The sequence below is a fragment of the Dromiciops gliroides genome, chromosome 3, assembly GCF_019393635.1.
Source record: "Dromiciops gliroides isolate mDroGli1 chromosome 3, mDroGli1.pri, whole genome shotgun sequence".
NCBI classification, from domain to species: Eukaryota; Metazoa; Chordata; class Mammalia; order Microbiotheria; family Microbiotheriidae; genus Dromiciops; species Dromiciops gliroides.
In genome coordinates, this window is record NC_057863.1 from 377,736,576 (window position 1) to 377,763,382 (window position 26,807).

Genomic DNA, 26,807 nt, shown 5'->3' on the forward strand with positions numbered 1-26,807 from the left:
TTGACTTCATTTTTCCTCATTAGGATTCCTCTGCCCAGTCACATTCTTTTCCTTCCTCCATTGACACTGGTGTCTACCCTCTCCTCCTGGATATTCTGAATTTTTATGACACTACCCTCTTCTGTTTTACCTTCCACTTGTCTGAGCACTCCTCACTGCTAGTTCATCATCTCATGTTGTGTGCATGAGCGCGTGTATGCATGAGCGCGTGTATGCATGAGCGCATGTGTGCATGAGCGCGTGTGTGTGTGTGTGTGTGTGTGTGTGGTCCCCTGTGTTCTGTCCTGGGCCTTCTCCTCTCTCATTTCTCTCTCTTGGTAAACATCATAAACTTCAATAATTTTAGTTGTCTTCTATGTAGATGATTTACAAATCTGTATATCCAGCCCTCAACTCTCCTCTAAGCTTGTTTCATATCATCAACTACCTGTTGGAAATTTTTTCAAACTAAATGTCTAGGAGACATTTCAAACTCAACAGGAGCAAAATATAACTCACTGTCTCAGTCTCAATCATACCCCACTTCTAAACTCCCCTGTGTTTGTCGAAGCTACCATCATTTTTTCAGTTACCCAAGATCATTTTTTTTTTTTGGTGAGGCAATTGGGGTTAAGTGACTTGCCTAGGGTCACACAGCTAGTAAATGTTAAGTGTCTGAGGCCAGATTTGAACTCAGGTCCTCCTGACTCCAGGGCCAGTGCTCTATCTACTGTACCACCTAGCTTCCCCAGTTACCCAAGATCATAACCTCACATTTATCCTTGACTCCTCTTCCTTCCTTATTCTACAAACTCAATCATTTGTGAGATCTTGCTTTTTCTACCACTACATTTCTGGCATCTGATCCCTTCTCTCTTACTCTCATATCTAGCACCTTAATTGAGGTTCTTGCCACCTCTCACCTAGATTATTGCAGTAACTTGACTTATACAAGTGCTGCCTCTTGTCTTTCACCACTACAATTCATCCTGTGTGCTGCCAAAGTAATTAAGCATAGGTCTGACCATGTTACTTACTTCTCTACTGTCAGAAATTAAAATAGCTTTGACATGGTTCCATTCTTTATATTTGCATTCCTAGTGTCTAAGGTGATGTCTGGCACACAGTAGGCACTTAAATAGTGTAGGCCTCTACCAGTTGCGGACAACCAGGGATCAGTGCCTTGAAGAGCCACAGGCCACAGCGTGGCTGTGCAGTCCGATACAGGAGCCGCAGCACCTGAGTGACTTATAACTGGTAACTGCCGCATCCCTTGTTGTATCTACCCCATGAGAAGTAGCTGGAGTGTCCTCTCCAGGGCGCTGGCCTGGGCCGATCAATTGAAAAACAAGCTGTTGCCCATACAGCAGGTTTTCCCTCTCCGGGACATTAGTGGATCCAAAGGAGAGACAGAGCCAATACAGTTTGGCACCAGTGCCGCAGCAGGAGTTGCCAGAGGGATGTGATGTCCAACATCCAACTGCCTAAGGGACTCCTGATTTTTCTTCGGGGTTAACGCCCGAAGCCTTTCCCATATATGGGTATAGCTGCAAGGCAGCAGAGGTTTAAAATCAGGGTTTCCTTCCCCTAGGTCGATTGCCTGCCAAGGCTAACAAGCCCCACCTGCCCGAAGCGACTGGTTTTTAAGGCGCCCGTGACTCGACTTTGCCCCTTCTCCTGTTAGTGGAAACAGTTCTGCCACGAGAAAGCCAGGAGTTGGGCTTCGGTTGTCAGAGGCTATTTGAGACTCACGCTATTGGAGCATTTTATAGAGAGTGGGAGCTTATCCCCACTCCCACCCCAGCATGACAAACCTTTGGAACCAACAATGTAGGAGGAGGAGATGGAAGGCAAAGAGGAGGAGGAGGCGGAGCAGGAGCAGGAGCAGGAGCAGGAGCAGGAGCAGGAGCAGGAGCAGGAGCAGGAGCAGGAGCAGGAGCAGGAGCAGGAGCAGGAGCAGGAGCAGGAGCAGGAGCAGCAGCAGGAGCAGCAGCAGGAGCAGCAGCAGCAGCAGCAGCAGCAGCAGCAGCAGCAGCAAAAGGCAGGAGAGAGAAGAAACCCCACGCCAGTGGGGCCCACCGAAGACCGCCTTCTGGTGTCAGTTCCTGCCCTCAACCCTTCCTTCGAAGGAACATGAGAAGCTCGGCTCACTCAATCTTCGCTCACTTGCTTGCTTGCTCTTCTCTTGGAGGAGAGGGTCACAGACACCACTGCCCCGCTCCCCCCTCAGTTGGGTGGGTCCCACCACCGAAGCTCCCAGAGCCCGAATGTTCGTTTATTGTTTGATTTTTCCCTTTGAAATACTTTTTTTCCCCAAGGAAGACTATAGTTTCCCTTTTATAACCTGAAGAGTAGAGGTATTCTTCTAGCTCATTCACCTTCTCTAATATGAAGGTCACTGCAACACTCTTCTTGTTCTTTATATTTGCAGAAAGAAAAATCCTAAATTCCTCACTCATTTTTATTGGTATTTTACAAGGATAACTCATAGTCAGTCACTCCCTTTGCTCTCCCTTTTGCTTGTATTGGTGACTCCGTTATCATGAATTCCTTAGCAAAGCTTTATTTACAGTAGAAAGCCTACCATTTTCTCATAAGATAATACTAGCTTGCTCAGCTGCCTTTGATTGTCAATTAGCAGCTTCTTACCAAAACCCCAGTGTAAACAGAAGCTTCTCATAACTATTCTCTTTGAGAGGTCTCAAGTAGCCTCTAAGTACCAGCCATTTTGTTCCTCTTCCTGGCTCTTCTGTTCTCTCCTGCATATCAGATTCTTTAGCTCCTCTTGGAGAATGGGCAAGAAACTTATCTGTGGGGGTGGGAGTTAAAACAGAAAGGCTGGTGGTGCATGAGTATGTCATTGATGAATTTGGTTTTTGGACTGTATGAGTATTTCATGCCTGTGGCCATGCTTGGTGAACAGCCCTTAAATCAAAATTAAACAAATTGCATGGGTTGGTTCTTAATGAGACAAGATTCAGAAGTGTTAGTTTGAAAGATGAACTCTGCCAGTAGCTAACTCTGAACTCGGGCAAGTTATCTAAGTTGGTTTCCACTAGTCCTTACTTTCCTCATCTGTAAAATGAGTGGGTTGGACTAGATCTCTAAGGACCGAAATTTCCATTTTAACAGTCTTTGAATACATTAATTTCAGCTGCATGTTGTAATAGATTCTGAAGCATTACATGAAAATGATGTTTTAGGAACATTTTCCCAGGAATGTGAGGAGACAAGGCTAGAGTATAAATAATGACTGTTAGGCTTTTAATTCCACCTTAAGGAGCTTGGACTGTATGGGGATGGCACTATGGAGCCAGTCATAGGGTTTTTTAATAGTTGGGTATATTATTAGAACTTTGTTTTAGGAAAATTAACTTGACCATAGGGTTTTGGATGGAATGAAGCCGAGGGATCACTGAAGAGACCATGGCCATAGGCATGGTAAAAAGTATTAAAGTCATGAGCCAAGATCAGGGTAGTGATAGAAAGGTGAGCACACATGCAAGAGATGTCACTGTGCTAAAATTGACAAGACTCACTGGTTGAATATGGATGTATAGACTAGAGTCAAATATAACTAAACTGTTCAGCCTAAGTAATGGGAAAGATGATTTTGTATAAACAGAAATGGGGAATTTAGGAGAAGGGGCTTAGAGGAGGAGAATAATAAATTAAGTCTGGAAACCTTTTGAGTTTGATTGATCAGCAATAAATACAGATGAATTTTTTTCTTCATTATAAATTGTTTCTCTTAGTTCTTTTCATCTTTCATTATGGTATATCTGTAGCATGCTCATAAAGTATGCACAATTACATGTAGCAAGATGAAATGAAATACCTTTATATACCTTATAATTTTCAGGTAAAATGCCCTCCTTGTGGTAGGTGTTTTCATATATAGATCTTTGTATGCAGACAGATTATATTAATATACATATATGCAGGTGTATTTGGAATGTGTCACATGCTATATATGTATTACAAGACCAGATACATTTATTAAGTGCCTACTCTGTGACAGGTACTGTGCTAAGCAATGGGGATATAAATAAGAAAAAGCATGGCAGCCCCTGCCCTCAAGGAGCTTATAATTTAATGGGAGAAGACAACACACACAAGGAAGCTGAATAGGAATGGGGTTAGGGGAGAAAGTATATTTTAACATTAATTTTTAAAAGTTTGAGTTCCAGATTTTCTCCTTCCCTCTAGTCCTTCCCCTACTCATTCAGAAAGCAAGCAATATGATACCCATTATACATGTGAAGTTATGCTAAACATATTTCCTTATTAGCTGTGTTGCAAAAGAAAGAAAAAATATGCTTCAATTTTCACCCAAAGGTCATCAGTCCTCTCTCTGGAAGTGGATAGCATTTTTTCATCATGAGTCCTTTGGAATGGTCTTAGATCATTGTATTGATCAGAGCAGTTAAGTCTTTCACAGTTGATCATTGTTTAAATATTTTTTTTAAATCTCACAATAATTTTTTGCCTGGATTCATTTTCTTTTAGTTAAAAACATGTAATTTCCCTAATGCTATTTATACAATGGGCATGTTTTTCTGAAGAATTGTACCAATGTAAAACGATTACAAAGTTCACATAAATTAATTTTTAGAATAGGCCTGACCTCTCAAGAAATTTTTCGTGTATATTTGAGAAAACATGGCTGGATTTTCTTTATAACAATTTTCATGAGATTAATTATATGTTGTTTTTTAAATTTAGGCAGGTGCGGTAAAGGATTATATTAAAATGATGCTTCAGAATGATTCACTTAAATTTCTAGTTTTTGCTCACCATTTAAGCATGCTTCAAGCTTGTACAGAAGCAGCTATAGAAAGCAAGGTATGTTTAGTTTTCACATAAACTACTTTTATGTTCTTCTAATGCAGATTATTTATGAATAAGTTTGTTTTAGTTTACCTTAAGGAGAAAATTATGCTAAATTGTGATCCTTGATCACTGGAAATTTAGTCCCTGTTATTTATAGATTTTTATATTGCTTTTTGACAATTCATATCACTTTGAATTCTCTTTCATTTCAATTCATTTAACCTTTGTTAAATAACTACTATCTGCAGGATGGTATGTTAGATGTAAAAGGTAAGAAGATGACTATCTTCCCAATCCTCCAGGAGGTTATTGTCTAGTAAAGGGAAAACAATATGTATACTCATAAATATAACGCAGCTTAATTGTGATAGATGCGGAGAAAAGATCCCAAAGAGGTTCTTTAGGAAATTTTGAGGAGATTTGGAAAAGATGACTAGGAGTTCTCATATCAGCAGAGCCCAAGTTCTGAAAGGTTTCAAATTGGAAGGACTTTAATTATGGGCCCAGTGACAAAATATGTGTATGTGATTCAGGGACCAGCCTAAATTCAGAGACTTATCACCAGACTAGGCATGTTATGGTGAATTGTTTAACTCTAACCACTCCACAAACTGCCTACCACATTGTAGAGAAGTTATACTATGCTTTGTAGAAGGGATTAGCCACACCAATAGACTTGTTCCTTGAAATATAAGGTAGTAGGGACTGCTTGAAGAGACCATAACAAAAGTTTAATCCAATATAATGGCAGATTGAATAAAGGAAAGGATAAAAGAGAGAAAGAATGAATGAGATCTGTTAAGTGCTTTATGTCAAGTAGGCACTATACTAAGCACTGGGAATAAAAATACAAGGGAAAATAAAGACAATTCCTACCTTCAAGGAGCTTACATTCTATTGGTAGAAGACAGCACATAAAAGGGAGTTGGAAAGGGAATTGGGAGGAGGTACCTGCACAGGGGCAATGTGAAAAAGTCCAGAAATTTAGAAGTAGACCAGAGGGAGGCATGAGAATAGCTATCTTGGATACTTCTCAAATAGCGTTTACGGAAAGGACCTTGCCAATCAGAGGAGGTGGGAGAGGTATCTTCCAAAGGGAGAAAGTTTCTAGGATGGATATGGAGAGGACCAGAAAGTCAGGAGTGGACTGAGAGATGAATGAATGTGGCTGGTTTAGGCACTTCTTCAAATGGTGGTTCCCAGGAGAATCTCATCAATCACAGGAAGGAACAGAGGCTCTTCAATGGTGAGAGGGCTCTTGGGGTAGAGCTGGAGAAGTTCAGAGAGCCTCAGAGTAGAGAGAGGAATGAGAAATGTTGTACAGATGAAGCCAACAGAATGTGGCCACTATTTGTACATGAGAGTTGTGAAAAACATAAGAGTCCAGAATGGACTTAGACTAAGTAATTAGACTTGGGGGCTAATGAAGAGGGAAGAGTCAGAAAAGATGCCAATATTATGACTCTGAGTGTCACTGGGAAGATGTCAGCACTTGTGTTAGAAATAGGGAAATTTGGAAGATGGGCAGGTTTAAGTTGAGATACCATTTTGGCAAATTGACTTGAATTATAGAATGGACATATGAGTGGAGATTCAGCAGGCACTTGGCTGAATGTATACATTTGGGAGTCATCTATGTAGAAATCATATATAAATATATGTGAGCTATGAACTATGTTAAGTTTATAAAGTATTAGAAAAATGTTTATCTCACTGTGAAGTAGTCCTTCAAAAATTTACCCTGACTTTGCTATTTTCCTTATAAATCTTAGGTTCGTTACATTAGAATAGATGGAAGTGTTCCTTCTTCAGAAAGGGTATATCTGGTCAATCAGTTTCAGAAGGATCCTGACACTCGAGTAGCTGTCCTAAGCATTCAGGCTGCTGGACAGGTAAGACAAAATGTGAAGCTAACAGAACTTATTTGCCACTGGAGAATAACTTAGTACTGCTCTTTAGTTACAAACAATAATAACAACATCAAATCCATGAAAGAAGATTGTACTTAAAGTCAGGAGAGACCTATATGTTAATTCTGCTTCCTTCACCTACTAGCCATGTGTTTTTAGCAAGTCACCTAACCTTTCTCATTTGTAAAACGAAAATGATACCCTGTACCTAGTATCTAAAACACAGGGTTTGTGAAGATAAGTAAGGTGATAGATATCTGAGCATAATGAAAATCTTAAAGACTTTAAGTTTCAACAATTATTGTTAGTATTCGTGTTATATTAAAAGGTGGTCAGTAGGGGGTAGCTGGGTAGGGCAATGGATAAAGCACTGGCCCTGGAGTCAGGAGGACCTGAGTTCAAATCTGGCCTCAGACACTTGACACTTACTAGCTGTGTGACCCTGGCCAAGTCACTTAACCCTCATTGTCCCCCCCCCCCAAAAGATGGTCGATAACACCATAAAAACAAGGAGGTTTGTGGAAACAACTGTGGGAAAGTCACTATGTACATCTTTTGGATTTGGGGTAACAATTGGTAAATAATGGAAGTTTACAAATATATAGAATCATACCTATGTGTGTGTGTATGTGACATTGGCTCTTGTCTTTAGGGAAGATAAAATATAATACACATTCATAGTAATCCAGTATTTAGAAGTATAGTTAGGAAATAATTATGGCCCCAGTTAAAGAACAGAACAGAACTCTTGAATAGTAGATAGAAGTTGATCTCACAGCCCCGTACTAGTGTTGCAAGTGAAATTCAACAGATGTAGAGTAAGGCATGTTTTCTCCCAGCAAGATAACATTTTATTCACAGGTCACGAATCCTGAGAATAAGATGGGTCGATGGCTGCCTTGGTTTCTAGCCAAAGACCTCAGTCCAAAGGACAGCTCTCCTTTTATAGGTTTTGGGGAGTACAGAACAAAGAACAAAACAGGGTAGGTGACGTGCAGTGACATGTGGTTGAGGGAAGCATGGTTACATAGATGAGACATGGGAACAATATGATTGTTTGGAGGTTGGGAACGGGGGCTGGCAACAATCTCCCTCCTTTCCCTCCTGTGACTAAGAAGTGTTCATTGTTTGAAACCACTTATAAGTTAGTTGCCCGGACTCCTTTGGATGGCAAACCACACATCTTTGAAGGATTGCTTGGTGGTGTAAAGATATTAGGCCTGATTTCCATTGATGCCAAGTTGTATTCCCCTGGGTCGGCAAAATTCCTTGGAACAAGAATAGAATGGTGATTAGCAAGAGAACTGGATTTCTAAATTTAACTCATTACAGGCCAGCTGAATTCTGTACTAAGTTCAGAGACCAAGAACCATGACTTAAGCTGTTATAGACCAAAATAAATCAACTGTAAATAGGATCAATAAAAATGACACAAAATCAATTTAATCTTTTCACTAGGAAGGGTCAATCTTTCCCATGTGGCTCCCACTGAGTTCTCATGCTACAAAAAGAGATACCAAGTAATGTAAGAACAGGGTTGACCATAGATGTTTATGAGAAATAATATTAAATCTGGCAAATTTGTTATTTTTTTCTTTACTTTCTCTGATGTCATCTTACCAAGAGTTGAATGACCTGAGTCATGTATCCTTGAACTTCATTTTAATATAACCCACTTCCAGTCATGTCAGCCAATTAGATTTGATTGCTATGTGAAGGACCTTCTACAATTGGAAGGGTATATGAACCAAGACCCTGCCGCCATTAAGGATCTTTTGGTCTGAGAGAGACAGCCAATACACCTCCTTTTATTAATAACCTGCCAGCCTATTAATAAAATGATTAAATTACCCAGAAACTATGTCTCTCATATTTTTAATCATAACAAAGTATATAAAACTATTACTTGCTCTGGACAAATGGAAAAATGATTATAGCATAAAAAGTAAATCACACACAATTATCTAATAAAATAGGTTAAAATTTCTTATCAAAATATAATGGCATTACACACAAATATATAAGTCACTTAGGGGTGTGTGTGTGTGTGTGTGTGTGTGTGTGTGTGTGTGTGTGTGTGTGTGTGGTTGTAAAAATAATATATACATATCTACCTATTCATTCCAGACCTCTGGATTCACTGGTTTGTGGAGCTCATGGTGAGAAGTTGCTTATATAATTGAAGCTTGGTAGCTTCTCTGGAATTTATAACCTTAGAGAATTGCTTGAGGCTTTGAGAAGTTAAATGTGCCCAGGTTCGTACTGTCAGTAGGGATCAGAAGGGAGAACTGAACCTAGGTTTTCGCATGTTTAAAGGTACCTCTCTACCTGCTCCATCATGCTGCCTTCCTACCTATATAGTCCCTTTATATGAGTATAATGGGGCTTTGCTACATTCCCAGATTACCTATGGTGGGGACATTCATGTGGGAGATGCCAGTCTGCTTTGGTCTGTTGTATATCTGAGTGTTGCCCCTTTTCCATTTGCTGCATGGCCACCTGCATCTTTAAATCTACTGAACTGAAGCACAATTAGTTCTCTTGCAAGTAGCATCCCAGTGTGAAGGTCTTATTCAGGCACAGTGGGGGTGCCATGCAGTGAGGTTGGAGGAGGAATGTCTTCCTCTCCTACTAGACAAGATGGCTTTGAGAAATGAGCTTGGGATTTTGGTCTGTTTTGTTTGTCCTTTTCAGTTCTAGAGGGTGTCTGGAGGCTGAGAAATGGGAAACCTAGAGTGTTACAATAAGCCTAGCAAGGTGCAGGCCAAATCCTTCAGCCTAGCTAGATAACAGAATCTATCTCCTCCCAAGGCTCCTTTGTAAGCTTGGCTTGGGCTAGACCCAGATGAAGAGATTTGATGGAATCTCTCAAGGAGAACTTGCCCTTTTGGAGTGGGGGAAGGGGTGAGAAAGGACAAAGAAGGGGAGATCTCTGGTTCCCCCAAGATGTTGATTATTGATAATTATTTCTCACAACTTTGAGAGGCCAAATAAATTTGCAGACAACACCCCAAGTTGATGGATTATGGAATCAGAGTCTTAACAGATCTATGTGGACTAGAATTTGGAGCCAAATCTAGCAAAATGAAATTTAATAAAGATAAATGCAAAATCCCACACTTGGGTTAAAGAACAAAATCCAGCTTTACATGTACAAGAGGCACAGCTAGAAAAATCTGCGAGCTTTAGTAGACTTAAAACTCAACATGAGTTAATATTGTTATACAGCAGCCAAAGATGCTAATTAATGATGCCAGGCTGTGTTAAGATAGGGTTTGTGCTCCAGACTATGGAAATAATAGTCTTCTAGAACTATAGCATTGGCAGTCCAGAGCTTGGTCCATTCAGAATACCGTTGTTTTTTTGTTTGTTTTTTTGCGGGGCAATGGGGGTTAAGTGATTTGCCCAGGGTCACACAGCTAGTAAGTGTCAAGTGTCTGAGGCCGGATTTGAACTCAGGTCCTCCTGAATCCAGGGCCGGTGCTTTATCCACTGCACCACCTAGCTGCCCCCAGAATACCATTATTTTAAGAAGGACATTGACAAGTTGGAAAGTATCAAAAGAAAGATAACCAGAGTTGTATAGGGCTTTGATATCATGCCAAAGATTGGTTAAAGAATATAGGGATGAGGGGCAGCTAGATGGCACAGTGGATAAGGCACAGGCCCTGGATTCAGGAGGACCCAAGTTCAAATATGGCCTCAGACACTTGACATTTAGTTGCTGTGTGACCCTGGGCAAGTCACTTAACCCTCATTGCCCTGCAAAAAAAAAAAATTAAATTAAATTTTTTTTTTTAATTTAAAAAAAGAATATAGGGATGGGGGCAGCTAGGTGGCACAGTGGATAAAGCACTGGCCCTGGATTCAGGAGGACATGAGTTCAATTCCGGCCTCAGACACTTAACACTTACTTACTAGCTGTGTGACCCTGGACAAGTTACTTAACCCTCATTGCCTTGCCCCCCCAAAAAAGTGTGTGTGTGTGTGTGTGTGTGTGTGTGTGAGACACACATACATACATATATGAATGTAGGGATGTGTAATCTGGAGAAGAGAAACTTTGGGGGTAGCAGGAAGTAGACCTGTCACAAAAGCTATCTTCAAGGAATTTGAAGGGCTTTTATGTGGAAGAGGGATTCAATTGGTTGGTTGGTCTTGGCCCCAGAGGACAAAATTAAGAGCACTGGGTGTGGAGAGTGTAGAGAAGTAAATTTTAAGTTTACTCTAAGGAAGCTGTACCAAAGTAGAATCAACTGCTTTGGAGGTGAGTTACTAGCAGAAAGTGATTCTTAGTAACGTACCTATAAGATTTGGTGAACTCTCTGAAACATTGTCATGGATTTTGTATATTCCATATGGTTCTTAAAATGAAAGTCAAGTTTTTAATCTATAAACCTCAAATTCAAACAACATCATTTGAAAATTTGTGTTTGTGTTTTTGTGTTTTGGGGGTTTTTGGGGTTTTTTTTTTGTGGTACTGAGCAATTTTGATTTCCTTCCAAATGTTTTTGCCATTCCTATATAATATGCCTGTATCTTAGCCATAAGAGAATCACCATTTCTTTTGCTTTTATTGCTTAGGGTTTAACTTTCACTGCAGCAACTCATGTCATATTTGCTGAGTTATATTGGGATCCAGGACACATAAAGCAAGCAGAAGACCGTGCTCACCGAATTGGACAGTGCAGTTCTGTTAATATCCACTATCTTATTGCTAATGGAACACTGGACTCTCTGATGTGGGGGATGTTGAACCGCAAGGTAAACTACAGCTAAGTTACTGATTTATTTTGTTACAAATAGTATCCTTCATGAATATGAGGCTTAAAAAAAAAATGTTGCCCTCCAGAGGAGTCTCAAGCAAACCAAGATGATTATAAGTAGATAGGGGGGCAGCTAGGTGGCACAGTGGGTAGAGCACCAGCCCTGGAGTCAGGAGTACCTGAGTTCAAATCCAGCCTCAGAGACTTAACACTTACTAGCTGTGTGACCTTGGGCAAGTCACTTAACCCCAATTGCCTCACTAAAAAAAAAAAAAGAAAGATAAGTAGATAGGGAGTTAAAAAATTACTTCCAGAGGTATACCACACTCTGAATTCCTGTGATGCTAATTAACATACTATCACTTATAGTGAAACTGTGGCATGCCAGTTTATTTACATCTGTTCTCCACTGAGATTCTTTCAACAGCACAGTAAAGGCTTTTAAGGGGTTATGTTCCTCTCTGAGTGTACTCTCTCCTTTGGAAGGGTTGTTTCTTTGGCCCTGCTTCTCATTTGGGATGAAGATCAGCATGTGTACCAGCACCCTCATGCCTGTTCTTGAAATGGGGGAAGGGAATCATCTCAGTTTAGCTAACTTAATGCTCCTTCCCTAATCCAGTCCAGTCCAGCATACAATTGTTAAACCCTTAATATCTGAAAGTTAGGAGTCAGTATGGCCAAGGGGATTCAGTTCTGGATTTGGAGTCAGGAATACCTAGATTTATGGCATGGCTACTACTCCTGCTGGATGACTAGGCACAAGCCACTGAACCTTTCTGAGGTTCAAAATATTTTAGATGGGGAGGGATTTGCATTTGTGGAAGGAGCTCCTAGACCAACAGAAGCAAAGTGACATTGATAGTGACATTTATGGGTGTCAGTCAGCAAGCATTTATTAAGCACTTAATATGTGCCAGGCATTATGCCAGGCAACTAGGCAGTGTAATAGATAGAACACTGGGCCTGGAGTTGGAAAAACCTGAGTTCAAATGTGTTCTCAGACCCTCACTGGCTGGAAGATTAGATAATAACAACACCTACCTTTTTCAGGGTTGTCGGGAGGATCAAATGAGATAATATTCTTAGCACAGTGCCTAGCACATAGTAAGCACTATATATATATATATTTTTTTGGTGAGGCAATTGGAGTTAAGTGACTTGCCTAGGGTCACACAGCGACTAAGTGTTAAGTGTCTGAGGCCAGATTTGAACTCAGGTCCTCCTGAATCCAGGGCTGGTGCTCTATCCACTGCATCACCTAGCTGTCCCAGGCACTATATACTTTTTTACTTTCCTGAGTAAAGAAAGGCAAAAATATGGTGCCTTATGTCAAAAAGCTCACATTCTAATGAAGAGATAAGATATAGATGTCTATGTATGATTTTATATATATGGTATAAGATATATATAGAGATATATAGATATATATATATGATACGTATAAGATGTGTGTGTGTTTATGGAAGGTAGAAAATGTAAACAGATACATGATCATTTAAGAAAGACGATAATAACTAGAGGATCTAGAATTTTTTTTAGTAAGGGGATGATGTGATCAAATCTGTATTTTAGGAATAACAATTTGGGAATTATGAAGGGTGGATTGAAAAGAGATAAACAGGTATGTGAACCAGCTGGGAGGCTCTTGAAGTAGTCTAAGAAAGAGAAGATGAAAGCTTGCACACAGATAGGAGCTTTGGAAGTAGAGAAGGGAACAGGTATGGCAGATGTCAGGTAGGTAAGACTTGACACCTGATTTTGGGAGTTTAAGAGAGAAGAGCCCTGGGTGACTAGAAATTTTACCCTCAACAGAAATAGGAAATTTTGGAAGAGAAACAAATTTTAGGGGAAATGTAATCAGTTCCTTATTTGACACATCCAAGAGAGTGTCACATAAGCCAAAGGAAGAGAAGGTATCAGGAAAGAGAAAGCTGCACAGAGGTCAGGTCAATGACCATGGAGAAAAAAGTACTGGATTTAGTAGTAGAGTTCTCTGATAACCTCAAAGGAATTAGTCATGGCACTTTTTCAAAAATATAGATCCTCTGCAGGAATCCTCTTCTGATGGTTTCTTTCATCTTAGCTTAGAGATGACAAGTTCTCTTAGACTGGAAAAGCTTTAAGTATGGGGCTGTACATATTTATTGGGAAGCACTCCTCTGTAGAATGCAGGCTACCACGTGATGGGGGGTTTTGGACACAACTCAAGAAGGCCTAGATCTAGAGGTGTCCTGAGATCTAGAAATATTCTGAACTGCATTCTGGAAAAGTGACCACACTGATGAAGTTAAAGATGGTTGAAGGTAAGGGTGCAAACATTCAAAAAGATCTAAAATAGAATAGCATGAAAAGTCTTCTATTCTTATGAAATTAAAAAAAAACTTTTAAATAATCTTATTGTTGTTCTTTGAGACCTTTTATTTATCAAATATAGATACTGCGTATTTTAATTATTTTGAAAAACGTTACAGATCATGTTATTAATATGAAAGCACAAAGTCTTTCATGATCTACAATATCTGATTTAAGTGATAAAGTTAAGATTTCATTACCTGTCACAGCTAAAATTAGGTGTGAAGCTGAAAAACTCATCTGTTTCTCAATCCTGCAGGCTATCGTTACTGGTAGCACATTGAATGGTAGGAAAGAAAAACTAGAGGCAGAAGAAGATGATAAAGAAAAGTGGAATTTCCTGAAATTTGCTGAAGCTTGGACTCCAAATGAAAATTTTGAAGAAATCAAAAATGAAGTTCTCTTCACCCATGTAAGGTTACCTGAACCTTTTTAAAAACTCTTTCCTCACATCTGTAATGAAATCACAGCCACTTTGCAATAGTTTTCAAAATAAGATGGGGCTTTCAATTATCTATGTAACTGAAGAAGTTCAGTTGTTTTTCAGTTATGTCCAACTCTTTGTGACCCCATTTGAGGTTTTCTTGGTGAAGATACTGGAGTAATTTTTCATTTCCTTCTTGGGCTCATTTTACAAATGAGGAAACTGAAGCAAATCAGAGTTAAGTGACTTGCCTAGGATCACACAGCTAGTAAGTCTATGGGGCCAGATTTGAACTCATGAAGATGAGTCTTCTCGACTCCAGGCCTGGCCTTCTATCCACTATGCCACCTAGTTGCTAAATAGGCTTCAAATATTGATAAAAGGGAGCAAATAATACCAAAAATTTCTGTTGGTATAGAAGGCACTCACTCACTTGCCAAAAAAGATGGCTCTCAAATACCACTGTTATTTACTTAGATCATTTTCCTGAAACTGTGTTCCATGAAACCCTGTGTTCTCTTGGCAGCAGATAAAAGTTCTGTGATAAAAATTTAAAGCTAGCAGCCACTTTCCCTCAAAAATATTAAAAACAAAATTATATTTAAATAAAAAATAATTTCTACATATATTTTTATTATGAAAATGATTTTAATTTCCTTCTATATTCCCCCAAATTTCCCCAATCTCCTTTTATTTTAGGAATATTTGGTACCCCCACTCCACTTCAGTCAGCCCTCTGACCCTAAATTATCACTTTGGATTCTGATAATATATTTCAAGCTTAGATCATTAAAACTGTGTGGAATCTGACTCTTTCCAGATTTTATTTAGCAAGAAGTGTACTCATTAGATATAATTATTCTAGGCTCAGAAATATGGTAGCCAAGGAAATGGTGTAGGAAATAGCTCTGAGTCCCACATGGTCATTCCACCAAGTAAATTGTAAGGAAATCATCAGAGAAAATTAAGACATAGTAGGATGAGGCAGCAGTGCAGCTGTTTGGGTAAGAATGGAAATTGTAAGCAGGGGATCATCATTTCTCCTGTTCAGAAAATCAGTATTTGAATCATCATCAGGAGTGGTAGATTCTAATATAAAATAATCTAAAGTTAACTATAAACATTAAGGTTGTGCCTGTGTAATGCCAAAAAAGACTACCAATTCAGTTTAAGTAATTAAAAGAATCAAAGCTGTTTGTTTGGTATGGAATGTTTTTAAGTCCTAGTTGATTTTTCCCTGTTTGATGGGAACTGAATATTTTTTTTATAAATCTCTGAAGTAACACCTTGTCAGTTTCCCACCCCTCACCCCCCCCTTCCAATGGCACATAACATAGGGTTGTCAAAATTTTTTCATGTACTGGGATCTTATTGTCATTCTTGTCTCTTATTCTGTCACTTCTTGTGTACAGTTGGGGGAGAAGGGCAAAGAAGAAAGGAACAAGCATTTATTAAGTGCCTGCCAGGCACTGTGCTAAGTGCTTTACAAATATTATCTCATTTGATCAGTTGCCAAGTCTTGTTGATTTTACCTCAACGATTATCTTTCTCTTCTGTCCCTTTTCTCTGCTCACAGCTTAGTACAGGCATTCCTCACTTCTTATCTAGACTCGTGCAGTGGCATCCTAATTGGTCACCTGTTTTCCAGTCTTTCTCCTCTCCCTCTTCTACACAGATGCCAAAATGATATTTCCAAATTGAATTGTTAAATTGGACTGATGTGGGTTTTTCTGGGAGTTTTCAGCTGTGGGTATTTTTTTTGAAGGCAGTCTTTTAATTTTAATTGATATTTCCTTTTCTGTATTCTGAAGTTTTCTTGTATTATTTCTTGAATAATGGTGTTCAGGTTTTTTGACTTGCATTCTTCTACAAGATCCATAATCTTTAGATTGTCTCTGCACATTCTGTCTGCAAGATCAATATGTTTTGCTTGAATTGAAACCATGTTTTCTTTTAAAGTTATTGCTTTTCTTTTTTCAAGATCATCCTTCATTTCTGTGATTTTGCATTCCCAATCAGTTGTCCTTTCTTCTGTTTCTTTGATGAGCCTTGGCAAGACTGATTCAAGTTTTTCTATCCTACCAATTATTTTTGCTATATAGTCCATTAATTCTGCTTTCATCATTCTTATTTCTCTTTTAATCCACTCTGAAACAGCTTGTTGCAGTTCTGTGTTCTCAAATCCCACAGGGTCCTCTGTCTCATCCAGTTGAACCTTTTTCTGTAGTATTTGTCCACAAACTTACTCACTTGATATGGAAGCCATATTTCTTTTTGCTTTTAACATTTTCCCTGTTGATTTGTATGCTTATGCTCAAGTCTTTGAGTTGTCTTCCTCCTGAAATTTTTGGTAATTTCTGTCTCTTTTCCCTCTTATTTTCCTCTATTACTCATTTTCTGACTCCCTCTACTCTCATGGTGGTTCCCCTGGGAGATGGATCTCAAAGCATCTCAGCCTCTTTCCACATTGGGTAATTCACAGTTCACCCGTCCAGGTCTCTGCTCCAATTCACTTTTGGGGAGACAGAACTAGGGGCATCTAGGTGGCACGATGGATAAAGCACCGGTCTCGGATTCAGGAGGACCTAAGTTTAAATCTGAATTCAGACACTTGACACTTACTAGCTATGTGACCCTGGGCAAGTCACTTAACCCTCGTTGCCCCACACACACACAAAAAAGAAATACAGAGAGAGAGAGAGAGAGAGAATGAGGAGATAGAACTGACCACAGCCAGATGTTGAGCTCTTTCCCTCAGGCCTAGAGGAGTACTACACACACTATGTCTGATCCCATTTCACCTCTTCATCAGTTCTTTGCCCCAGCAGTACAGAACACTTCCATAGTAGTGCGACTGCAGCTGGCATTGATTTCTGTAGTTTGGAATTGTATCTCTGTGGCTTTGAGAAGAGGAGGTCAGGAGTTAGGTTGTGGGATTGAACAGACACATGCTCTGCCCTATTCCCTCTGTTCCTCCAATGTTATGCAGAGATCTTTTGTGGAATAGAATGCTGCAGCAGCTCTGGCCACTGGGGCCACCAGCAAACTTCTGCAGCCTGGAGCCCAGATCTCCAAGGCACTGGAAAAAGCTCTCTTTCTGTAGGGATTTGAGGGCAAGGTTGGGTTTTATTTTAAGGTCTTGGGTCAGTTAGTACACCCTTGCTACAGGTAGCCCAGCAGATGTTGGGGTAGAGAGTGCTGAGATAGCTCAAGGCAGGTAACATTTCATGTTTGTTGTTTATTTTTTAAGCCTTTTTGGGTTCCTGGTGTCCTAGACATTGGAGACAGCTGAAATTGCTTTATCTTTGGCACATACTTTCTCTTTTGGAGAGCTTTGAGAGGTTGTGAGTATAAGAGAAAATGTCTAGACTACTATCTTGTTGGCCATGTGACTAGAAATTGATCAATCTGTCTACCAAGATGCAGTATATGTGATATAATGAGTCAATAATGAAATCATAAATAAAATCCAAAACACCATTCCTGCATACCGAAGGTCCCAATAGATTTTTCAATTTGTTAAACCTTTTGTAACACTTTAGTTAATGAATTGATAAATTTACTAGGTAATCTTGCTTTTGTACTGAATCCTGATTATGAGACCTCAGATCATTGTGGATTCAAATATTGTGGATCCGAACAAAATATGAGTATTGTCTCCTGGGTCATCTTTAAATATAATAGAAATAAATCAGTTTTGTTAATGGATTATAATATTTCTCTAACTACCATATTTTTACTCTCAAAGAAAATTAGCTTTCTATTGTGCAAAAATTGACTATTCTTATAATGCAACAGACTGTCAAAGATTTGTCTACATAACACCAAACATTTGAATTTGACTGGAAAATACTTTCAGTTACCTGCTTTTGAGGGGAAATCACAGCTGTTTTCATAAATTAAATAACTGAATATATTCTTCCATGTGTATCTTTTCAAAATCAATTCTTATGAGCATTTTTGGATATGTTTTTAAAAGGTGGTTTAGTTGCAAAGAGGAAAGGGCTTGTAGATATTAAAGAACTAAATAAACATGAACTATTAAATATTCTACTTTCTATGTGAGTAAATATTTCACAGTCACCTATTTATAAGGATATAGTTTTAATGAACCGAAAGTCATTCTATTAGAAGCATAGTGTTGATGTATCAAGATATTAATGGTTTTTCATCAGAGTTGTCATTTGAAAGGAATCTGTCATATAATGAGATCAGTCCCTTTTGTTTGTATATTTTTGTTCAGCCACAACCATAGTAATCTGTCAAATGCTTGTCTTGCTTTTATTGGTTTTACTAGATTTCCTTTTGCTCTCCTCCAGTTTTAATACCTTATGTTTATCTTTACCATTGCCAAGAGAATCATCTCAGAACAATAGTTTACTGTAGTGTAAAACAGAGCAAAAAGATTAGGTCCTTTAACCTTTCAGAAAAAATACACCATCTTAAGCATTTTACAGTTTTTATTCCCAGCATTTTAAACAAAAAGCAATATTGAATAAATGAAAAGCAAAGCAATAACTTAGTTGCCAACTGTATAAATGAAGGGAGAAAAATGCAGTTCTCTTTCTCATGTTCAGTCTGCCACATGGACACATTCTCTTAACCATATTTCATTGTTGCCAAAGAAGCTCATACTGAAAATTAATATTTTGCCACATTTAAATAACACTTTAAATTTTAAAATAATCTTCATTTTATTTTTTTTGTTTGACAGTTTAAAAGTCATTTAAAATAGTTATTTCTAAGAACATAACAGGACTCAATTAGCTAGAGTCTTCTATTCATACCATTTGGCATCCTAAAAAACTATTTCTATTTAAAAATAATATAGTTACATTTTTAGCTTAATATTGCTGTTAATTACCAAAAATATGTTGGCTCATATAAGATTTATTTGATTAACCTACATTGCTCCCTTCCATATACTCCCTGTTGATTGTGGACTAAATGGATCATGGGCAGTTAGGTGACACAATGGATAGAGCACTGGCCCTGAAGTTGGGAGGATCTAAGTTCAAATCTGACCTCAGACACTTAGTAACTAAGTGACCCTGGGAAAGTCACCTAACTCCAGTCGCCTTAAACATATGGGGCTGTCTCAAGTTGTCCTGATATATATCTTGCCACTGGAACCAGATGGCTTTGGAGAAGAGAGTGAGGCTGGTGACTTTGCACAGCCCTCCTTCACTTAAGTCCAATTCACTGAAAGTCATGACATCACCTCCCAATGTCATGGTCCTCTTTGGGAATGAAGGACAAACAACAACAAGAAGTGGATCACAGGGGGCAGCTAGGTGGCACAGCGGATAAAGCACTGGCCTTGGATTCAGGAGTACCTGAGTTCAAATCCGGCCTCAGACACTTGACTTACTAGCTGTGTGACCCTGGGCAAGTCACTTAACCCCCATTGCCCAGCAAAAAAAAAAAAAAAGAAGAAGTGGATCACAAAATAAAGTTAATATTTTTAATACAGATTGAATTGACCATTTATTGGACACCTACCATGTTCTAAGAATTGTACTTGGTACTGGGTATACAAAGATACAAAATTAAAGTTTCTTCTCAAGAAGTTTACAAACAGGTAAATACAGTAATGCAGGTATATGTATAAGTATCATACATGGTAGAATAGGATAATAGCAAAGTAAAGATCTTTTAAAATGTTATAAGAAATTTGAAGAGTATAAACTAATTTACAAATGGGCCACTCAGAAAAGATATCATGATGTAGTGGGTGTCTGAGGTAGGCCTTGAAGGGAGAAAAGAATAAGGGAGAAACATACTTTAAGCATCAGGAGCTACATGCATAAATAAGTGGAGGTAGAGGATGGGAACTGGGATATCTGGGATGACTGGAAAAATCTTGCTTGGGGAGTTGTGTTTAAACAAACAAACAAAAAAATAACCAACCCTTGAAAATTCAGGTTGAAGCCAGACTGTAAAAGACCTTAATTCCCAGCCTAATGAATTTGTATTTTGTCTTCTAGGTAATAAGGAGACGGTGATGGTTTTTAGGTATAACGGGAAGGAGGGGGAAGGGATGGGAGAATGTTTTTTAAAAGTTGAGTAAGGGGCAGCTAGGTGGCGCAGTGGATAAAGCACTGGCCTTGGATTCAGGAGTACCTGAGTTCAAATCTGGCCTCAGACACTTGACACTTACTAGCTGTGTGACCCTGGGCAAGTCACTTAACCCTCATTGCCCCACAAAAAAAAAAAAAAAAAGTTGAGTAAGGGGGGCAGCTAGGTGGCGCAGTGGATAAAGCACAGACCCTGGATTCAGGAGAACCTGAGTTCAAATCTGGCCTCAGACACTTGACACTTACTAGCTGTGTGACCCTGGGCAAGTCACTTAACCCCCATTGCCCCACCAAAAAACAAAACAAAACAAAAAAGTTGAGCAAGATTGTTTTGGCCATCATGTGAAGGGAGTATCAGAGAGGGTAAAAATTGAAGGAGGGGAGTTCAGTTTGGAAGCTATGGCAATAGCCTAGGCCAGAACTGATGAGGCACTGAGTCAGCATGATTGCCGTGTAAATGAAGAGGACAAGACAGAAATATTGAGTTTGAAATGATAATGGGACATCCAGGTAGACCCTTAGCAATGTGACCTTGAAACCTCAAGTGGAGAGGTGAAGCTTGGAGATGTAGATTTCAAGCCATTTCTCTAGAATTAAAGACATTGAAGTGAATGAGATAACCAAAGTCAAGGGGAAAAAAAGTGAATAGAGAACCTAGGGCAGAGTCTGGAGAGAGAGGTAAACCAAGGGACTAAGGAACAATGTTACCAACAATGGAGAATATAAGGAAGCAGTAAAACCAGGAGAAAGCAGCATCTTAGAAGCCAGAGGAGGAGGGAAGGGCACAGGGGGAGAGGTAGGGAGAGGCTGGCAGCATACGTTGCCACAGAAATATTAATTAGGGCAGTTGAAAACTGAGAAAAACTCACTGGTCCTTAGAGACCTTGTAGAAAACAGTTTCATTAGAGGGGGCACATTGGGAAACAGGACCTCAAGGTGTTAAGGAGACATCGAGCAAGTATAGGATACTGTCTGTAGAAGTTTAGTAGTGAAGAGAAAGAGGGGAATGGTAGTAACAAGGGCAGGATTTTTTTTTTAAGGATAAGAGAGAATAAGCATTTTTATAGCCAGTAGGGAATAAGATAGGGGGAAGTTAGGTGGAGGGTTTAAGTAGGGAGAAAGGGAGTAATCTGTAGCACTAACCCTCAGAGAAGAGGGAGGACAGTCCAAGCAAGGCTACAAGGGGAAAGTTAGCTTTAGCAAGGAAAAGGCCATTATATCATCTGAGACTAGAAGGGAAAAAAATATAGAATGGGTGAGCATATACAAAAGTTTTGAGCTCTAGAAGTTGAGAAGTCTGCTTAAACTATTAGAAGTTTTAGACATGTAAATTTAAACATGACTTTCTTTTTTTTTTTTTTAAACATGACTTTCAATTTAGGTATATTTCTCTTGCAGGACTTGTAGTTCTGGAACATTGGGTGAGGTAGATTAAACTGTCTTTCTCTAGTCTACTGGATAATATTTGCGAGGGGAGCTTCATTTATTTTTTTTTCAAGTAATAAACATTTTTATTTAGAGTTTTGAGTTCCATATTTTATCCTTCCTTCCCTCTGCCCTCCCTGAGGCAGGAAGCAATTGATATGGGTTATACATATATGATTATGTAAAATATTACCATATTAATCATTTTGTACAAGAAAACTTGAATAAAAGAAAAAAATGAAAGAAAATGAAAAAAAAATCATGCTTCAGTCTGTGTTCCATCAATATCAGTTCTTTCTTTGGAGGTGGATAGTATTTTTCATCAATAGTACTTACTTTGGGATTGTTTTGGATCATTGTATTGTTGAGAATAGTTAAGTGATTCGCAGTTCTTCCTCAAACAATATTGCTGTCTCTGTACACAACGTTCTCTTGGTTCTACTCACTTCACTATATATCTGTTCATACAAGTCTCTCCAGGTCTTTTTGAAATCATCCTGCTTGTCGTTTCTTATAGCACAATAATATTCCATCACCATCATATATTACTGCTTATTCAGCCATTCCCCTTTGATTTTGCTGGATAGTATTGATGTCCTCCAGCATCTCGTAAGTTGATTTGTAGGGCTACTTAAGTTTAGTATTTTTATTAGTGATCCTAGATCCTCTCTTTACATTATCTTAATTGTCTACCTGCTAGGGTGGGGATTATTGTTAACTGTGCTTATCTTAGGGGCCACCAAAATGAATAGATTAATTTTATGGAAAAAAAATTTAAAACCAGAAATACAATAAAAACCATTACATTGAAATGGGATCCATCCTTCAGTAAATTGTAACCAGATAACCTTTACTGAACATCTGTTTCTTTAGCTATTTTTCATATCTTCTTTTTTAATTGATAAATTTTAACATGATAGGCCAGCCAATAGTTAAACAAAACAAAAAAATGTGATAGCAAATGTTTATACATGTAATTGTATCTTTTGTTATTTACAGTTCAGTAAGAGACAGGAAAACTGATGCTTTTTCTTTTTTCATTAAGTTTTATTGATATGTTTCATTTTTTATATGTCATTTCCTCTTAGGCCAGGGCTTCTTAAACTTTTTCATCTTGTGACCCCTTTTTGCCCAAGAAATTTTTATGCGACCCTGGGTATATAGGTATATAAAATAAAGATACATAATCTTTTACTGTTGCCAAATTTTTCACTTCCCCACATTCAGTTATATGACTCCATGTGGGGTGGCAACCTACAGTTTAAGAAGCCAGGTCTTAGATCCACTCCCTTTACTTGATCTTGGAAACATGGCTAAGCAAAACTGACCTCCAGAACCACCACAAGTTATTTGGACACCTTTCATTTTTTACATTAGTCATTTTCTATTGAACTTTTCTTTGTAACAGAGAAAAACAGCAAAACAAAGCCAACCACAGAAGATAGCCTATCCACAATTAATAACACTACTAATACTAGCTGTCATTGTATTGCAATTTGAAGCTTGCATCATGCCTTATATGTATGCAGATTACCATTTAATCCTCATAACAACCCTGTGAGGTAGGAATTATTATATCCCCATTTTACAGCTAAGGAAACCAAGGATCAGAGACATTGAGTGATTTACCAGGGTTCCATAACTAGCATCTGAGGTAGGAATAAAATCCGTATGTTTCTAATTCCAAATCCTGTGCTCTCTCCTTTACACAACAGAGGTGTTAAACTGCCTGCCCTTGGGCTACATCTTGTAGCACTCCCCAGACCAAATTAATCTCATAAGATTCACTCTCTTTATATCTTATCCCTCCAAAACCTATTTATCCCCTTCTTAAGGCCGCCAATATTTTCTCAGGATGTTATGTCTTCTCTGATTTCATTTACTTTCCTCCCCAGTCTCAACCCTATCATTAACCTATTCAACATCACACTGTTCTCTTCTCTAGACTATCTAGAAAATATCTGTTCTCTAGAATGTCCCTTGTCCTATATATTGCTGTTTGCCTGATGCCAAACCCTAGTTCTAAATTATTCACATTTTCTACCTCCTCTGCCCCTACCCATGTATTGCTGAATATAGATGACTTGGTATATTACATATTTATATAATACAACATCAACTGGGCTTTCACTGTAGGAAGGCAATCCTTTTATTTCTAATTAATTCCCTATCTTACTCCCCACAGAAGCAGTTCCAAACTTTCTTTCCTCTTCAATCCCCCTCCTCCTACTCTTTTTGCTAAAGATCCATACTTTACTGAGAAAATGTCATTATTCACTGTTGGAGTCTTCTCTCCTCCTCTTTATCTTACAAACCCTTGACACCATTGCCCATTATTTCCTTCTTTACTACAGTCTCTGAGAAGGTGGCATTTCTCCTTCCAAGGACAACCCCTGTACGCATACTATTGATCCTCTTCCCTCCTTTCTTCTTCATCAGATTGTCTACACTGTCATCCTCCTATCTCTAATTTTTCATCTCTCCCTATCTCTGGGTTCTTTCCCTTCTGTCTATAAAAATGCCCAAGTCTCTCCCATCTCTAAAATTCTTTCACTAGGTCTTACCATCCCTGGGGCAGCTATATGGCACAGTAGATAGAGCACTGGCCCTGAAGTTGGGAGGACTTGAGTTTAAATCTCACCTCAGACACTAGCTGTGTGACCCTGGGCAAGTCACTTAACCCTGATTGCCACAAAAACATCCGGGCCATCTCTCATCATCCTGATGTATATCTTGGCACTGGACTCAGCTCTGGAGGGTTTAGAATGAGGTTGGTGACTTTACATAGCCTTCCCTCACTTAAATCCAATTCATTACAAGTCATGACATCACCTGATGTCATGGTCCTCTTCAAGAATGAAGGAAAACAGCAACACCACTCCTCCCTGGCACACACTTCATGCTTATTGCCTCTTGGCCTACTAGTTATCATCCTATATGTTGCCTCAATTTCTCAGTCAAACTTTGAAAAACATCATCTATACTCAGCATCTCCACATCCTTTTCTCTCACTTTTCTTAATCATATGTAATTTGATTGCAACCTCATTACTCAGCTGAACCTACTCACTCCCAAGTTACCAAAGATCTCTTAATCATCAAATCTAATTGTCTTTTTCATTCTTCTTCCTTTTAGACACTTCAGTGTTTGACAGTGTTCACTATACTTTGCTCCTGGATATTTTTCTTTTCTTTGGGATTTTCAGCGTTGCTTTCCTTATGCTTGAGAGTGCATTTTCAAGTCTCTTGTTGGCTCATCCATCCATGTTACTTCTCTTGACTGAGTGCACCCCAGGGACCTATCCTGGGAGCTCTTCTCTCATTTGGTGACTTCATTTTCCCCAATCTCTATGAAGCTGATTCTCAAATCTACATTTTCAACCCTAGTCTCTCTTAAATTCCAGTCTTATATCACTAAGTTTCTGTTGGACATTTCAAACTGGATATCATATAGGCTCCTCAAATAGAACTCATTGTCTTTTTTCCCCAAAATGTATTCATCTTCCTTACTTGCCTATTATTGTGAAAGCCACCATCATCCTTCCAGGCATCCAGGTGTCCTCCCTGATGCCTCACTCCCATTATAAATATTCATTCAGTTGCCAGATATTGTCACTTCTGTCTCCACAAATCTCTCATATGTCCCTTTCTTAACAATTACACCACATTTCTACCATAATTCAGACCCTCATCACCTTTCTCTTGTTCAATTACAATAGCCTCCTAATTGGTCTCTGTCCCAACTAACTGCTTATCGTCCTTGATTTCCTTGAAGACTCACCTCAATTGCTACTTTCCTCAACAAGGCCTTTCCTGGTCCCCTTGGATACTAATGCCTTCCCATCCAAGGTTACTTTGTGTTCTTTTTGTGAGTCTTGTATGAGCTTATACAAGTGCAAGTCCCTCAATAGAACATTAGCACCTTGAGGCCATGACCTGTGTCTTATTGGTCTTTGAACCCACAGAACATGGCCCAGTGCCTGGCAGCATAGTAGAGCCTTACTAAGTGCTTCTTGACTGATTGTAGCCATTATCAGCTATCTAAACTAACATCTTCTGTATATATCTTTAAAATAGATGGTTTTTGTACCCCACACTTCTTCCTCCTTGATAGAGAGGCAATAGACTCAGTACAGATTTGGGTGGGATTAAGGGGATCTGTGTGCATGTGCACATGTATAAATAAATATATGCCTTGTCTATATATTTAATATATTAAATAAAACAATGGCCTTGTCCATATACATGTATGTGGACATGGCCAGTTCAGGAATCTATTTTCCTTGACCATGCATGTTTGTAACAAGATGTTTTGTTTGTTTTGCTTTCTCCATTGGGGCAGGGGAAGGAGAGAAGATGGGAGAGAAAAAATGCAGAACTGAAAAAAAATAATTTTAAAAGACAAATTCACTATGCATGAATATTGGATTATTTGGATAATTCCCTTTTTTTCTTCATCTGAGTCATTTCTTTTTCTTTCTTCTTTTTTTTTTTTTTTTTTGGCCTTCATATTTTTCATTCTTGAGAACTGCCTATCCATCTTGGGTCAAATTCCCTATAGAATTTTAAGTCATCGAATAAATTTATCCCTTTTATGAACTCTGAATTCTTTGAATCTAGGGTAGATGTCAGACTACTCTTTACTTGTGTTGTGTCTACTCTCCCAATATTACCTTCATTTCTTTTTTTTTTTTTCACACTTAACACTTACTAGCTGTGTGACCCTGGGCAAGTCACTTAACCCCAATTGCCTTACTTAAAAAAAAAAAAAGAGATCCAGAGGGGGCAGCTAGGTGGCAAAGTAGATAAAGCACCAGCCCTGGATTCAGGAGTACCTGAGTTCAAATCAGGCCTCAGACACTTGACACTTAACTAGCTGTGTGACCCTGGGCAAGTCACTTAACCCTCAATGCCCTGCAAAAAAAAAACCCAAACAAACAAAAAAATGAGATCCAGAATAGCAGTTCTTGTTGCTTCCTCACAGAAGATCACTGAATTATAGTTAAAGTTAAAAGGACCTTGGAGCCCATCAAGCTAGCCTT

The 26,807-nt window shown here is 38.8% G+C and overlaps 1 protein-coding gene across 1 annotated transcript in view; it reads left to right on the forward strand.

Moving 5' to 3' along the window:
* The window catches only part of ZRANB3 (zinc finger RANBP2-type containing 3), a 210,225-nt gene that overhangs the window by 139,748 nt on the left and 43,670 nt on the right, over positions 1 to 26,807 (forward strand). Inside the window, exons 8-11 of the mRNA XM_043997541.1 lie at positions 4,705 to 4,824; positions 6,585 to 6,704; positions 11,307 to 11,486; positions 14,100 to 14,252. Of these exons, the coding sequence (XP_043853476.1) occupies positions 4,705 to 4,824; positions 6,585 to 6,704; positions 11,307 to 11,486; positions 14,100 to 14,252 (573 nt within the window). The remainder of the gene's footprint in view (positions 1 to 4,704; positions 4,825 to 6,584; positions 6,705 to 11,306; positions 11,487 to 14,099; positions 14,253 to 26,807) is intronic.